This window comes from Hippopotamus amphibius, chromosome 1, assembly GCF_030028045.1.
Source record: "Hippopotamus amphibius kiboko isolate mHipAmp2 chromosome 1, mHipAmp2.hap2, whole genome shotgun sequence".
NCBI lineage: Eukaryota > Metazoa > Chordata > Mammalia > Artiodactyla > Hippopotamidae > Hippopotamus > Hippopotamus amphibius.
Genome location: NC_080186.1, coordinates 215,674,921 through 215,691,083, shown reverse-complemented (window position 1 = coordinate 215,691,083; position 16,163 = coordinate 215,674,921). Strand labels below are relative to the sequence as shown.

General features: G+C 34.3%; 1 protein-coding gene across 4 annotated transcripts in view; it reads right to left on the bottom strand.

Moving 5' to 3' along the window:
- The window catches only part of WDR41 (WD repeat domain 41), a 55,178-nt gene that overhangs the window by 23,999 nt on the left and 15,016 nt on the right, over positions 1-16,163 (bottom strand). For all 4 annotated transcript variants that reach the window (XR_009054588.1, XM_057740760.1, XM_057740771.1 and 1 more), the window contains exons 3-7: positions 15,561-15,609; positions 14,203-14,334; positions 12,089-12,151; positions 6,641-6,752; positions 2,128-2,190 (exon numbers count right to left, since the gene is read on the bottom strand). Coding sequence is in view for 3 of the 4 variants with exons in the window: in XM_057740760.1 (XP_057596743.1) it covers positions 2,128-2,190; positions 6,641-6,752; positions 12,089-12,151; positions 14,203-14,334; positions 15,561-15,609 (419 nt within the window). In the remaining variant the exon portion in view is untranslated. The remainder of the gene's footprint in view (positions 1-2,127; positions 2,191-6,640; positions 6,753-12,088; positions 12,152-14,202; positions 14,335-15,560; positions 15,610-16,163) is intronic.

Sequence of the window (16,163 nt, the reverse complement as noted above, 5' to 3'; positions counted from 1 at the left end):
ATTCTGTTATTAAAAAATTATTTTTTTATAAAATGAGAGTGGTAAATGGTAGCTTGTTTGGTTTCTGGTTTGGGGTTTTTAATGTTTTCACTAAAGAAAATAAAAATTGGCAACTCTACATTGATCTCCACAAGTTTGACCTTTTGTACTAGTAAGAAATTTGAGAGTCCAGAAACAACTGACGTAGGCAATAAGAAGCCACTGAAGCTCTGAAGCCTGCATTTTTTTTACATTAATTTCTATTGAAGTATAGTTGCCTTACAGTATTGTGTTAGTTTCTGTTGTACAGCAAAGTGAATCAGCTATTCGTTTATATACAAATATCGCCTCTTTTTTTGATTTCCTTTCCAATTTAGGTCACCACAGAGCATTGAGTAGAGTTCCCTGTGCTATACAGTAGGCTCTCATTACTTATCTATTTTACACATAGTAGTGTATATATGACAATCCCATTCTCCCAATTCATCCCACCACCCCCCCGCCCCCCGCCCCAGTATCCACATATCCATTCTCTACATCTGTCTCTATTCCTGCTTTGCAAATAAGCTCATCTGTATTGTTTTGAAGCCTGCATTTAAATAGATCCCTCTAGCATCTACTAGAGAATTATCTGGGAAGCACTAAACTAAAGGAGAAGGCATTTGAGAGGAGTAAGGTAGAGGAAGGAAGAGAAGTTAGGAGACTATTGAAATAGAGCAGGCAAAAGAGGAGATGAGTACCTGAATAGAGCAATAGTAGTGAGATGGAAAGAAGTGGATCAAAATATTTAGAGCAGCATCCGCAAAGTATGGTCCCAGAGCAGCAACCTTAGCACTCACTACCAGAGAACCTGTCAGAATGCAGAAGCTCAGGCCCCACTCCACAATCAGTGAATTGGAAACTCTGGGAGTGAGGCCCAGTAATCTGTGTTCTTAACAAGCCCTTCAGGTCGTTGCACACAAGTCCTTTAGTCACACACACTAAAATTTGAGAACCACTGAGTTAGAGTAAAACCAGCAAAACACAAATGACTGATTACAAGAGGCAAAAGGCAGAGAAAAGCTAAGGCGGCTTTCCAGGTCAATAAAGAACATGGGAAAACTGGATTTCTGCAAGGAAGGAAAAAGAAAAAAAAACTAAACACAAAATTACATCTCCAGAAACTACTTTATGGAAAGAAAGGATAAGCATAGGGTCTAGAAAATTACTTCTCAGACACAATTACACATGGAAAGTTCAGTTGAAGAAAGAGAAATGTGACTACAAAGCAGTGGAGCCTGCAGATAGCAGTTTATAAATGGTGAACAATGAGCTCATGTCTCACTGGCATTTGCAAACATGCCAACTGTCGGTCACAGCAAATCTCAAGGCTGGTCTCTAGAAGTAGGACAAATAATATCAAATGCCCTCTGGGCTACATCAGAAAAATTCTTCGAGAAAAAAGCAGCTTTTAAGAAGTATGCTTACTCTATCATTTCTCAACACCCAATTTCATCCATAAGGTAATGAGCGTAAAAAGCTTTTTTTACTGCAGGCTCCTGGCAGTAAGTGAGTAAATGACTTTTGCTAGCCAAAAGTCAACAGCTAAGAAAGTGGCCTTCAAAAGCATGTTTATAATCAATTAATACATTTACAAAATTCCTCTTGTTATCCCTCCTCTGCTATGCCACTACTCCAAGGAAAATGGCATAAACTCCCCCCAAGAAAATGGGCCCCATTCTGGCTTCCCGGGGCAAAAACTCCACAGCTCCTGTCTCAGTGAACTCCCCAAATAATCCTCCTCCAACACTCCCAACTCAAGTTTTTAGTTTCCAGAATGTTGACAGCTGTTTTATGAGGCTAAAATTTTTGCTAAGTAAGTGTATGAGTGTGGATCAGCAACAGAAAGGACTGTGGAATGTAAATGGCCTTCTCTAGCATCACAGGAGTGGAGTCACCTTGCCCACTTGGCTATGCTAGACCAAGTGTGGTACAAAGACTGACCTAACACCTTAAAAATGTCTCAGGCTCCATATCACTTCGACAATCCCAGGAGGCCAAGACTGGGGCAGGGAAAGATGTCCCTTGAATTAGTCTTTCTGAAATGTGTATACAGGGCTAGTTTAAAATTTTGAAATAGAAAAAATATAAGAAAAAAGTCATACTCACTCAGCTCTTTGCCAACTGCTGCCACAACACAGTTATTAGGTATTTCAATCAAAGCACTGATCCCTTCAAAAACATATAAAACAAAGGTTAAACAATTTTCTTCATGGATTACATCAAAAACAAAAACATTCGCAGATTTACGTTGGTCATTCCTACAAAGGGGGTGGTAACAATAAAGCACACACCATCTGCTACATCACACTTCCGTGCTTCCTGACATACGGAAAATGATTTTGTGAAGAGTAGGTGAGACCTCTGGAAGACATTATTGATTTATTAAGGGTAGGAAAAGCTCTGTGAATACTTTTAATATTGTGGTGAATTTATTTACCAGGGACCCCTTAAGATCATCATCATCACCATTTATAAGATGGCTGGCTGAAATGAGATATAAAATTGGTATTTTTCATCAACCGGTTTGCAAGGTGGAAACAGAGACACAGAAGTAGAGAACAAACATATGGACACCAAGAGGGGGGAGCGGGGGTAGGGTGGGATGAACTGGGAGATTGGGATTGCCATGTATACATCACTAATAAGAAAAAAAATATATCAAATTGTATGCTTTAAATATATGCAGTTTACTGTATGTCAACTGTATCTCAATAAAAGCTCTTAAAGAAAAAATAAATAAGTAAATAAATAATAAAATTGGCATTTTCCTCAATGTAAATTTAAGAAGCCTGGGTGGGCTCCCTGGCAGTAAATGACTGAACCAACACTCAACAGCTAAGAAAGTGGCCTTCAAAGTATATGTTTATAATCAATCAATACATTTACAAAATTCCTTGTATTACTGGAATAATCAGATTCAACATTCCATCACATTTCATTTATTAAGTATACAGTACTAAGTATTTTTTAATAACTGAATCATGAGATGATTTTAGGGTAACCATAACTTCTATAAGATATGTTACAATACAATATTATTTTTCTCAGCAAAAATTAAAGATTTATATATTAGATTTAGAACCACCACGTGTTAGCAGAAAACCTGTTTATTAAAGTTAACTTTTCCATTATAAAATATATGTAATATTATACATGTGTGATTTATAACATATATGCAAATTTGGAAATTATTCTACTCATTTGCTTTACCTTCCCACTTGGGGAGTATTTCTGGTCAAAATCTTTTCTCACATACGGTTGTTTTAACAGTATGTTTTGTATTTCCCCATGTTCAAGGATGGGGAGATGATGGTGGAGGAGGAGAGAGGGAGGAGTAGTGATACAAGTTAAAGAAGTAGAAGAGATAGGAGAGCAGGGGAAGGGGTAGCAGGGGAGAATTCCAGATGCAGAAAACAGCTTGTTAAAAAAAATGTTTATTAAATTATATATGAAATGAAAAATACTGGAATCACTTATCATTAGAGACATGCAAGTCAAAGCCACAATGATGTATCACCTCACACCAGTCAGAATGGCTATCATTAAAAAATCTAGAAACAATAAATGCTGGAGAGGGTGCAGAGAAAAGGGAACCCTCCTGCACTGTTCGTAGGAATGTAAATTGGTACAGCCACTATGGAAAACAGTATGGAGATTCCTCAAAAAACTAAAAATAGAACTACCATATGATCCAGCAATGCCACTACTGGGCATATACCCTGAGAAAAACATAATCCAAAAAGAAACATGTATCACAATGTTCAGTGCAGCACTATTTACAATAGCCAGGACATGGAATCAACCTAAATGCCCATCAACAGATGAACGGATAAAGAAGATGTGGCACATATATACAATGGAATATTACTCAGCCATAAAAAGGAATGAAATTGAGTTATTTGTAGTGAGGTGTGTGGATGGACCTAGAGTCTGTCATACAAAGCAAAGTAAGCCAGAAAAACAAATACTGTATGCTAACTCATATGTATGGAATCTAAAAAATGGTACAGATGAACCCAGTGACAGGGCAAGAATAAAGATGTAGATGTAGAGAACAGATAGCACTTGAAGACAAGGGCCAGGGTGGGGGGAAGGGGGGGTGGGGCACGAAGGGGAAGCCAGGACGAAGTGAGACAGTAGCACTGACATATATACACCGTCAAATGTAAAATAGATAGCTAGTGGGAAGCTGCTGCATAACACAGGGAGATCAACTTGATGACGGGTGATGACTTAGAGGGCTGGGATAGGGAAGGTGGGAAGGAGTCGCGGGAGGGAGGGAATATGGAGATATATGTATAAATACAGCTGATTCACTCTGTTGTACAACAAAAACTGGCACAACAGTGTAAAGGAACTATATTCCAAGAAAAAGCTAAAAAAAAAGAAAAAGAACACTGTGATTATTAGGAATCAGCACAAATAGACGTAAGAAAAAATTATGTAAAATTAAGCCAATTCCTGCTGCGTTGTGGTGATGGCTGTAGTGTAGTGGTTGATAGAATTACCAGATTGAAAATATTTCAGTCACTCTATGTATTTGGGTGAGACTTTCAATAAAGTCACAGAATTTCAAAACAAAAAAACAAAACAAAACAAAACCTGGGAACTCAATAATCCAGAAGTAGCAACTTACTACACAAAATCACAAAACATATTGCTGGAAGCGGCATGGATGTACTGTCTTCTAGTCCAAGGCTCCTTCCATTGCTTCTAATCATACTAAGATTATCTTTGCTTATTTCCAAATATATACTAACTGCCCCTAAAAGCCCTGCCAGTCCATAAATCAAGCAAGGCTTATTGAAAGAAGAGTCATAAGATAAGGGTCTAATAGGATTCCTAACTACCTGGCATCCTGTAATTTGGAAAATCCAAATGATGAAAAGCTCACCAATGACAACCTAAGGCCTTTTCAAAGCTTTGTAACTGATTTTCTCAAAGATTTCTGCTAGCTCTTGAAACACTGATAAACAGGACAATCCTGTGACTAATTAATGTACAGTAATAGGTGGTTATTTCCAATAACACACAAAAAGGTCCTTTTTGGCCCTGATTTCGATATTTCACAACATAATTACTAATAATTCATGAAATAAAAATTCACAAATAAGCACAGGCTAACATAAGAAATAGGAAGGAAAATGTATACGTAAATAAAGAGATATAACTCATAATAATAGTAAACATGAAAATATACTCTAAATTCAAACAAGATTACTAGTGATCAGATGCTGAACTCAGAAGTTAAACTGTAAATCCTAGTAAGGTTTGGATTTAGTTTTGCTAAGACATCATATTACTTTTCTAGTATTTTATAATACCCACGTGGAGATAAACTAGTTCCAATAATGAAGTGTAAATTCAACTCACAGGGCTCCTACTACCCTTAAGATGACAACAATATGCTTTAATAATACAGGCATACCTTGGAGATATTTCGGGTTTGGTTCCTGACCACTGAAATAAAGCAAGTATCACAATAAAGCAAGTCACACACATTTTCTGGTTTCCCAGGGCATATAAAAGTTACATTTATACTATACTATCATCTATTAAATGTGCAATAGTATTATGTCTAAAAGACAATGTACATATGGGGTTGGCCAAAAAGCTCATTTGGGATTTTCAACCTTTTTGGCCAATCCAATACCTTAATTTAAAAATACTTTATCACTAAAAAATACTAACCATTGTCTGAGCCTTCAGCCAGTCATAATCTTTTTGCTGGTGGAGGATTTGATATATTGCAAGCATTACCAAAATGTGACAGAAACACAAAGTAAACACTGTTGGAAAAATGGTGCCAATAGACTTGCATGATGCAGAGTTGCCACATTCAATTTGTAAACAATGCAGTATATACAAAGCCCAATAAAGCAAAGCGCAATAAAACAAAGTATGCCTGTATTCTTTCTAGGGTGTCCATTGGTTCATTTCATTACTTTTAGAAGCAAAAATAGTTAATAGTGTATCAATGACTTCAAGGTTATTGTCATTTAAATTTACTTATTTATACTTAAATATTTTCACTCTGAATAAATTTTTATTTTTATTTTTTAAGTTCCTTGATATGAATAGAAGTCAAAACTGATTTTTTCTATTAAAACCAAAACTATATGTCAACAGAATTCTGAGAAGATAGAATTTTGTTAGTAAGTTTGCACATGAGTGAAATTTCTTTAGTAAAAATCAATTGTAAAATGAGGTCATCCTTAGCAATCTATTCAAAGTCCAATGACCCTACAAATAAAGAAGAAAATGCTATTGTAAAGTCATGAAGATCTGCTTCCGGGTGTCAACATGCTCACCAAACGCAGTTTAAGACATGGCCCAAGAGCATATGTGAAAAGGTTTTTCTTGATCACGTTTGAGAAATTCTGTTAGAAAGGAAGGGGAAGTCAAAAGAAGGGGGATCTTTTCCTTCCAAGTTTAAATGGAAATATATTTTACACAACCCTTAACCTGAATTGGAGAAATACGGCTACATCTTATATTCAGAATTAAAAACAAAATCTCCTATATTTTCTTTGTAGTCATGGAAAGTCTCTTTGAAGATTCATCGTGTCTTTTTAGAGTCTGTCTATCATGGTTCACAATTACCTTGATTTGTTTTTACCTGTATCAGAAAGGTGACTAGTCTTACACAGGAGATCTAATTTTCGGTTCCACACACAGAGGTCATTCCCACCAGAAAGCCAAACATCTAGTCTCCGAAGAACAGCTAAACACTGCAAAATTCATGTGAAATATTTATCAGTTTAGAAATTCAAGCATTTCATCAGTGGTTTTAAAATATGTCCACCAGTTGATACCCTTTCCCTTCAAGAGGTGGAGCTTAATTCTCTTCCCCTTGAATGTGGGCTCAAATAAGTGACTAGCTTCTAATGAACAGAATACGGCAGAAGGAATAGTGTGTGACTTAAAGGACTAAGTCATAAAAGACATGGCGGCTCCCTCCTTATCCTCTCAGATCACTCACTGTACAGTGAAAACACACAAGCAGCTGCATGGAGAAAGACCCATCCTTTTTTTTTTTTTTTTTAATTATGGCTGGCATTTTTTATTTAACTTTGTAGACAGAGTCAGGGAAGTGAGGCCTCTGGACAACAACCAGCACTAACTTGCCAAGCATCTGACCCCCTAACACCTCCAATCCTAGTCAAGTCTTCAGGTGACAGCATCCTCATGAGAGACACTGAGCCAGAACCACCCAGGTAAACTGCTCTCTATTCCTGACTACCAACACTGAGATACTGTTTTAAGCAACTAAGTTTTGAGGTAATTTTTTACTCAGTAATAGATAACTAGTACACAAGCTTAACATAAACTGCTTTTTAAATAAAAATGAAAATATGACCTTAGTTTTTATTTATCTTTGAAATTAATATCTCCTAATTCTTGACTCAGGAAATAAAGTGTTTCAAGATTGGTAGAAGTCCTTTACCTTTAACAGTACTTTAAATTCCACACCTTTAATAGTACTCTCTTCCACCCATTAACTCTGAGTGAGCACAAGGGCAAGAGAGGATATTTAAAAAAGAAAAGAAAAAAGGAAAAGGTTCTGGAGTCTTTCCTGGGCTGACGGTGGAGTTGCTTTAAAAACTGCTGGAATAAAAAGGGTTGAAAATAATCAGTGCGGTTTATACTTCAAGAGGTCCTACTGTGTCTAATCTCTGATTTTTTAATATCAGTACTATATCCCTTTTTATTGCCAAATAATATTCCACTGTATGGTTATATCACATTTTATCCATTCATCAGTTCACTGACATTTAGGTTGATTCCACTATTGGGCTATTGTGAGTAATACTGCTATGAACATTCATATACATGTTTTTGTGTGGACATTTTCATTTCTCTTGGGAATACCTAGGAGTGAGATTGCTGGGTCAAATGATAACTGTTTAACATTTTGATGAACTATGAAAGTATTTTCCAAGGTGGCTGTACCATTTTACAGTCCCACCAACGACATAAGAGGGCTCTAATTTCTCCACATCTTTACCAATATTTGTTATTATCTGTCTTTTAGATATTAGCCATCTAGTGTACGTGAAATAGTATCACATTATGTTTTGAACTGCATTTCTCCAATGACTAATGATGTTCAGCTTCTTTTCATGTGCTTATGGACATTTGCTCATCTTCTTCAGAGAAATGTCCTTCAAATTCTTTGTCTATTTTTAATTGGGTTGTCTTTTTTATTGTTGATTTGTAAGAGCTCTCTTTATATAATCAAGATACAAGTTCCTTATCAGATACATGATTTGCAGGTATTTTCTCCCATTCCATGGGTTGCCTTTTCACTTTCTTCATGGTATCCTTTGAAGTATAAAAGCTTTTCATTTTGGGACTTCCCTGGTTGCAAAGTTGGTAAGACTCCGAGCTCCCAATGCAGGGGGCCCAGGTTCGATTCCTGGTCAGGGAACTAGATGCCACATGCATGCCTCAACTAAGAAGCCTGCCTGCCGCAACTAAGACCTGGCCCAACCAGATACATAAATAAATAAATATTTTTTTTAAAAAACTTAAAAAAAAAAAAAAGGTGAGCATGATTATTCCCATTAAAAAAAAAAAAAACCTTTTCATTTTGATGAAGTCCAATCTATCATTTCCTATGTCTCTGCTGTCATATTTGAGTTACCTAGCCCAAGGATACAAAGATTTACTCATATTTCTTCTAAGAGTTTTATAGCTTCAGCTCTTACACTTTGATCTTTGACCCATTTTAAACTAATTTTTGGATATGGCATGAGGTAGGGATCCAATTTCAGTATTTTGTACGTAGATATCTAGATCCAGTATTATTTGTTGAAGAGACTATTCCTTCTCCTATTGGAGGGTCTTGGCACCCTTGTCAAAAATCTATTGACCACATATGTGAGGTTTTATTTCTGGACTCTCAGTTCTATTCTACTGATCTACATGTCTATCGTTATGCCAATACCACACTGTCTTGATTACTATGGCTTTGTAGTAAATTTTGAAATTTGGAAGTTTCAATCTTGCAAATTTGTTTTTGCTTTTCAAAACTGTTCTAGCTATTCGGGGGTCCCTTGAATTCTACATGAATTTTAGGATCAGCCTGTCAATCTCTGGGGGAAAAAAGCCTGCTGAGATTTTAGCAAAGATTGTGTCCAGTTGTTGATCATTTGGGTAATGTTGCAATCTTAACAATATTAAATCTGATCCATGAATTTCTTTCCATTTATTCATATATTCTTTAGTTTCTTTTAACAATGTTTTGTAGTTTTTGGTATATCTCATATTTCTTCTTCAAATTTATTTCTAAGTATTTTTGGGGGGAGGATGCTATTGCAAATAGCATAGTTTTCTTAAATTTGTTTCTGGAATGCTCATTGCTGGTTTACAGAAATACAATTAATTTTTTTGTATATTAAGATTGTATCCTGAAATCTTGCAAAATCCATTTATTAGTTCTAACAGTTTTGTTATGGATTTAGGATTTTCTATATAGAAAAGCATATCACTTATGAATAGAAACAGTTTTATTTCTTCCTTTCTAAAGTGGATGCTTATTTTGGGACTGCTCTGGTGGCACAGTGGTTAAGAATCCACCTGCTAATGCAGGGGACATAGGTTCGATCCCTGCTCCAGGAAGATCCCACATGCCCCGGAGCAACTAAGCCCGTGTGCCACAACTACTGAGCCTGAGCGCCTAGAGCCTGTGCTCCACAACAAGAGAAGCTACCGCACCACAATGAAGAGTAGCCCCTGCTTGCCACAGCTACAGAAATCCCGCGCAAAGCAACAAAGACCCAATGCAGCCAAAAAGAAATAAATAAATCTTTTAAAAAATAAATAAAATGGATGCTTTTTTTTTTTCATTTTTATTGTCTACCTGGCCTGGGTCAGAACCTTCAGTACAATGTTGAAGAGAAATGCCAAAAGCAGACATCGCTGTCTTGTTCCTAAACTCAGGAGGAAAGTATTCAGTCAGTCTTTCACCATTAATATGATGTTAGGTGCAATGTTTCCCTAGATACTCTTTATGAGGTTGAGGAAGTTCTCATCTGCTTCTAGTTTGTTGAGTATTTTATCATGAGAGGATGTGGGAGTCTGTCAGATGCTTTCTCTGCATCTACTGAGATGATCATATGTTTTTTGTCCTTTATTCTTACCACATATGGTATATTACATTGATTTTTCAGATGTGAAACTAAACCCATATTCCTAGGATAAATCTCACTTGGTGATGATACATACACTTATTATATGTTGTTGCATTTGGTTTGCTAGTGTTTTGTTGAGGATACTATACTGCTTTTGTTATTTAACATCTTATCATTAGCATTTTCCAAACTCTACATATTTTCTGAAACTATTTTTAGCATATATATCTATCATAATTTAACTATTTTCCTATAGGACATTTAGGGTACTGCCAATCGTCCATTTATAAAATATATTTGTAATACACATTTCTGTTCATAAATCTCTGTCCAAGTTTGGGTCTTTTTTGTTTTTTTAATTATTTCTTTAAAGAGTTTTCTAGGAATAGAATGACTGGGTCAATTCATAGAATAATTTTTTAAGATTCATTCAAGAAGCCAACTGCCTTCCAGGAAGATCATTTTAATTATATTCTCAATGGCAATAAAAATGCCAATTTCAGCATCTCCTTGCTAATATCATCTCTGATAAAAACTTTACTAGTTCAAAAAATAAATAATAGTATTTTGTTATATTTATTAAGGATCTGAATTTCTTTGATAAACTATCAGTTCAAGAACAATGGAACCACTGAACTAAAGTGAGTGAAGTGCTGTATTTAACAATTTTTTTTTATGTGAAACAGGACCATAGTGGGAATAAATACAACTATCTAGCTGATTAACAGTACAGTAAAACTCCTTTAAGAAGTACTTTCAAGGGGGAGGTGGCTGCTCATTAAAAAAAAAAAAAGTACTTTCACCATACCGTAAAATAAGATACTTTTTATTGACCAGTTCATGAAACAGCTCACCAAAGGAATTTCCCCCAAATACACTAATTTTTTTCTCCTTCCCAGTTCCTTCAATGCATATATTTTCATTTGAAACCTAATGACCTCAGTCAAATATGCAAGATTATTTTTTAAGGAATTTAATGAGCATCTTTTCACATTAAGCATAGCAATTTCGATCAAGTCAATACTTTATTGACTTCGTCTAAGATATTCCATTTTAAAATTGGGTGCAAGTATATAATAAATGGCACTTTCTTCCCCAGAAACTTTTCTAAATTGATAATTAGAATAGCATGGTAGCATAAAATGGCTACCAGAGATGCTGGGAAAAAATGAAATTCTTTGACTATTGGCACACTGATTTTATATTAAAAGTATTAGCTCCAATACAGAGATCAATAATCTTTGAAGCAAATGAGGAAATACTATTTCATTTTACTCGTATCTTTCCCCAAACCTACTGACATTATTGAAAAACAGTGGCACTTTCTGAGAACATTTAAGGTAATTTCTTCTATAGAAATCAAAGTAGCCAAGTCTTATCCAAGTTTGTTTCTCCAATATGTAGCAGAGTTCCTATCAAGTAATAAGCCCGAATTAATATTTGTTTTTACAAAATGAACGAACCTAATAGTAGCAGCTAATTAGCCACAAAAGATTTTGTTCTGGAACTAAGTAATTGCTATGTCTTACCCTTATGATTTTATAGAAGACAGACAGTGAGGGACAAATAACTCCATGTTTTAGTTCAAAGCTAAAAACAAAAAAAACACAAACAGAAATGACTAGCTGCTGCGGTAGTCACTTTGAAAGTAATATCTCTTCCTAGAATTACCTACTAAAAGCATACTAGGTACTACCTTTTTCCTTATCTTACTATAGAAATTCACCTCTTGCTCTAATTTAAAATTCAAACCTTCTAGCATTTAATATACATACCCCCCAAAAATCTAGCCTTAAAAGAATGAAATGACTGTAAGTATGTGTGGAAGAAATAATTTTTAAAACCTACAAAAGTAATCTCATCTAAATCATTAAACAATTTTTTCTGAAACAAAAAGATTATTACCATAAAGTATCTGATTAAGATTTTACCTTTACAGTAGACTGGAAGCATGACACTTTCTGAACTTGTCTGCCAGTATCACAATCCCATACCTAAATTTATGTTAAGGAATAATTTCTAAGCAGAATTTTAAAACCTTAATTATGAGATAACTTTTCTAATAAATAAATCACATATATTACACATTTACACAGAAAATATATAAAGCATAAAATATTTCATGTTTATACTACTACAAAAATCAATTCATCAACTCAGCATAGCAGGCTTACAATCTAAAACAAGTATGAGGTAAATTTTACTATCAAACCATTTGAAAATACCAACAGAATGAATGGTCTGAATAGCGAATCTTTACAGGCATTAAATATTGCTACTATTATAAAATTTAAGTTTTAGTCTTCAAAACAGTCTACCATAATCTAATAAATATTGAACATAAAATATTTATACTAAAAACTATCACATCCGTTAACACTTACTGAAAGCTCCCTCAATGTGCCTGGCATGCTTTACTACTATTATCTTCATTCAAAGAAGACAGTAACAGTGTATTCCTATTCCCTATATACATACATATTTAAAATAATTAAAGGACCTCTAATAAAGGTCCCAGAGTAGACTGACTTAAGGAGCATAATGATTTTCAAATCTTTCATACCATTTCCTATGGTAAGATATACATTTTACATCATATCTGAGAACACATTTACATACAAATAAATATGTACTTATATATGGACTCTTAAGACCATCCCTTAACAAAAATAAAAACTGTACCCTCAGCATTTAATTAATGAAGTTAGTTAACAGCAAAGACCCAAGCAGGGTAACTTTAGAATTCATATGAATGAAAGGAATGCCCAACAAAGCAACCTGAAATTATTTTTAACAAGAAAAGTCATTTAGCAAAGGAAATAACTCTATACTATCATTTACAATTAAAGTTTATACTGATATTGTCCCAGCTACTCACATCTATACTGTAATAGTAATTTTAATAATTGCCTCTAAATAGTATCATAGTACCCGAGGAACAGTCTAATAAAATATTTTATATTCTATTTTTGCAGAGATTATACTGATACTGAATATAAACCACAAAAAGAGCTTTAGTCCATAAAACATTTGCCTCAATAGAACGTTAGTAAAGCTACTCTGACCTGAGTGCATTTTGCACCCCTGTTCATGCAATATTGTAATCACCACAAAATATTGTTTATCTCCACTTAAACCTTTTCTTGAAATTCTTTCACGTATTAGCAATCTGTCTAGAAATCACTTAAGCTGATAAGCTCATTTAAAGTGTCTCATAAAGTATGTCTTGGTTCTATAGAAGACTAAGAAACACCTACACCTTTGGACTCACTCCAAAACTTACTTCACTAATGCATGAAGCTATTTAAATAGAATTCTCAAATAAGCACGGATTTTTTAAAGCTAATCTATACCTTAAAAAAAAAGTAATGAAAGATTAGCTATCCATAGCATTTAGCTATGGCCTTCACAGACCCAATTCCTCATACAAACATAAAAGGGCTAAATCTGTTTAGGAAAAACATTTTATGAAAGCAGTATTACACAGTGATTCAGAGCTCTGAGTCTGCAGTCAGACTGTTGCCTTCTGCCCTATACTTGCTGTGTGACCTTTGGCAAGTTACTTGACCTCTCTGTGCCTCTCTTTTCTTATTTACAAATGAAAATAATAAAAATACTTATTATCAGAATTAAATGGGTTAATAAATGTAAAATAGAACAATGCCTGGCACATATAAACAATTTATAAAACTTTTCTATGGCTGTTACATCTTAAGTTTTCAACTAAAAGTATGGGGAGGGAAGGTCATTTACACTTTTTAATTGTTTAAAAATACTAAACATATTCAACACTGAGCAGACAGTAATTCGCTTTTCTGCCAGACTCAGATGCTCAAAAGGTTCTGAAGGGTTGGGGCTATTAAGTTTCTTTTGCTATACAATGAGCAAATACCAATACTTTTAAGAAGTATCTTATGAAGGCTAGAACAAAACCACTTCTGCTAAAACAGGAATGTACAGACAGACCCCAAGAGGATAAAGACTTATATGTACTGGTCCCTTGGATCATCATAGCTATTTCACCTGGTTCTAGATTTAAGGATATAATAACTGTTCTATCAGCAGAAGCTGTCAAGATCAGTTGATTTTTTTCTTCACAAGCTTCCAAAGAAGGAAATGTAATAATAGCTGTTATCTTTTGCGTGTGTCCACTGAGTTCCAAAAGTTTTTCTCCTGTCTGAAATATCAATAAAATGTTAATAGTACCTCATATTTCATAACTTAAATAATCTTAAATGACAACATTAAGAAAAATCAGCAGGTAGAAAACATACATTCCATCTAAAATTACTTAGATTTTATAATTTAACTTTAAACAATCAAATAGAATCTAAACAGGTGCTAAAAGAGTAGCCATAAATAATGTTAATTATTTTCTAATAGAAAATACTAATTTTTAGCAGATTGTTATAGGAAATTTAAAGGAATATTCTTTCCACATGGCTTTAAGATTATAATTGTGTACACTAAGCGTAAAAATATCAGTAACTTAATCAGCTGGAAAAAAAAGGGGGAGTCTTCATTATCCAAGTATTAGTTATCTAAGTCTTCAGTTATAAAGTTGTGGAAGAAAATAAAAGCCAGCATAACAGTAGCAACAACTGGATATATATATACATCCAGCAATGTATCAACCACTCATAAAAGTCAGTATCTGCTTCTCTCTAACATCAACAACTATTCACATCCATCCAATGTCTTCATCCATCAGTCTCTCACTGATTTCCCAAGTAATAAACATACAAAAATGTAATGTAAATACAACGTAAACTGCAAATCTTTCCAAGGTTGCAGGATTTCATGATGTACATGTTGAACATAATGTTAAAAAAAAAACTGCCTTAATTACAGGCAAAGCCATTGAAAAATGAGGATGTAAGGCCAAATAACAATCCAAACAAGAGCGAGAAGATACATGCTTCAAAAGAGCATAATTTGAGAATCCAAGTATCAGGAAGAGAGATCCTAAAGAAATTTGGTAAATCCTTAAATATTTTTGAAAAAATAAACCTTTTATTACATTACTATTAAAGTCAAACATGATAAGAATGTTATACTATGCTATCAAATGATCTTGACAGAAAAACTGTCATCCACAGAAATCAACACCTGATTCATTTTCAGAATCAGTGCATAGTTGCTGACAACTTAAGTTTTGTTTAATTAAGATTAAAATTTTGTTTTCATAATCTAGCATTTGTTTCTCAGGAAAAAATCTTAAATACAAAACTATTATGAAACACTGGTCCTCATTTTAAATGAATTTACCCTAAGCAACCCTTTCGAGCATTAATCAGTCTCAGTTTACTGATATGCAGGTATCTCTCCAGACAATGTTTATGGCTGCATACTCAACTATACAGTCATGTCTTTATTAAACAATCCACATAGAATAATACACACCTGGGCATTCCACACAACTACAATTCCATCATCACCAGCAGATGCAAATCTGGTTAGGAAAAAGAAGGTCAAGAAAAAAATAATCACTGAAGACATTTAAGTGCTAAGATCACTAAGATACCATGAGATCTTATTAATGGTATTTTGACTCACTAATATCAAAGCAGATTAAGTTCTTTAAGCTAATTTAACAAACATTTATAGAATACCTTCTAAGTTTTGTGCCAGGTACTGAGAATCCAAAGATAAATAAGACCTTTCAGAGAGTTACAATGAATAAACTTATAGACTAAGAATAAGGGAGATCTATTAATGATCTTTAAAGTCCTTCCTTGCTTTAAATTATATGATTAAATCCTGACTTAAGTGACAAGAAACCAAGCTGAGGAAAAGCTACAGTGACAGGAAGTGACATTCCAAGAGTGGAACAAAGGAACTATGTCCTTAGATTCCTTATTTTCTAGGTAAAGATATTTAGATATTTTAACTCTATTATTTAAAGCCAATATCTCTCCTTTGCCCCTCTCAGCTCTGTGGTCTTTCCACATAAATACTATATTCTTTGGTTTGGAAGGTTTTGTTTTGTTTTTTTAGTGAAAATTT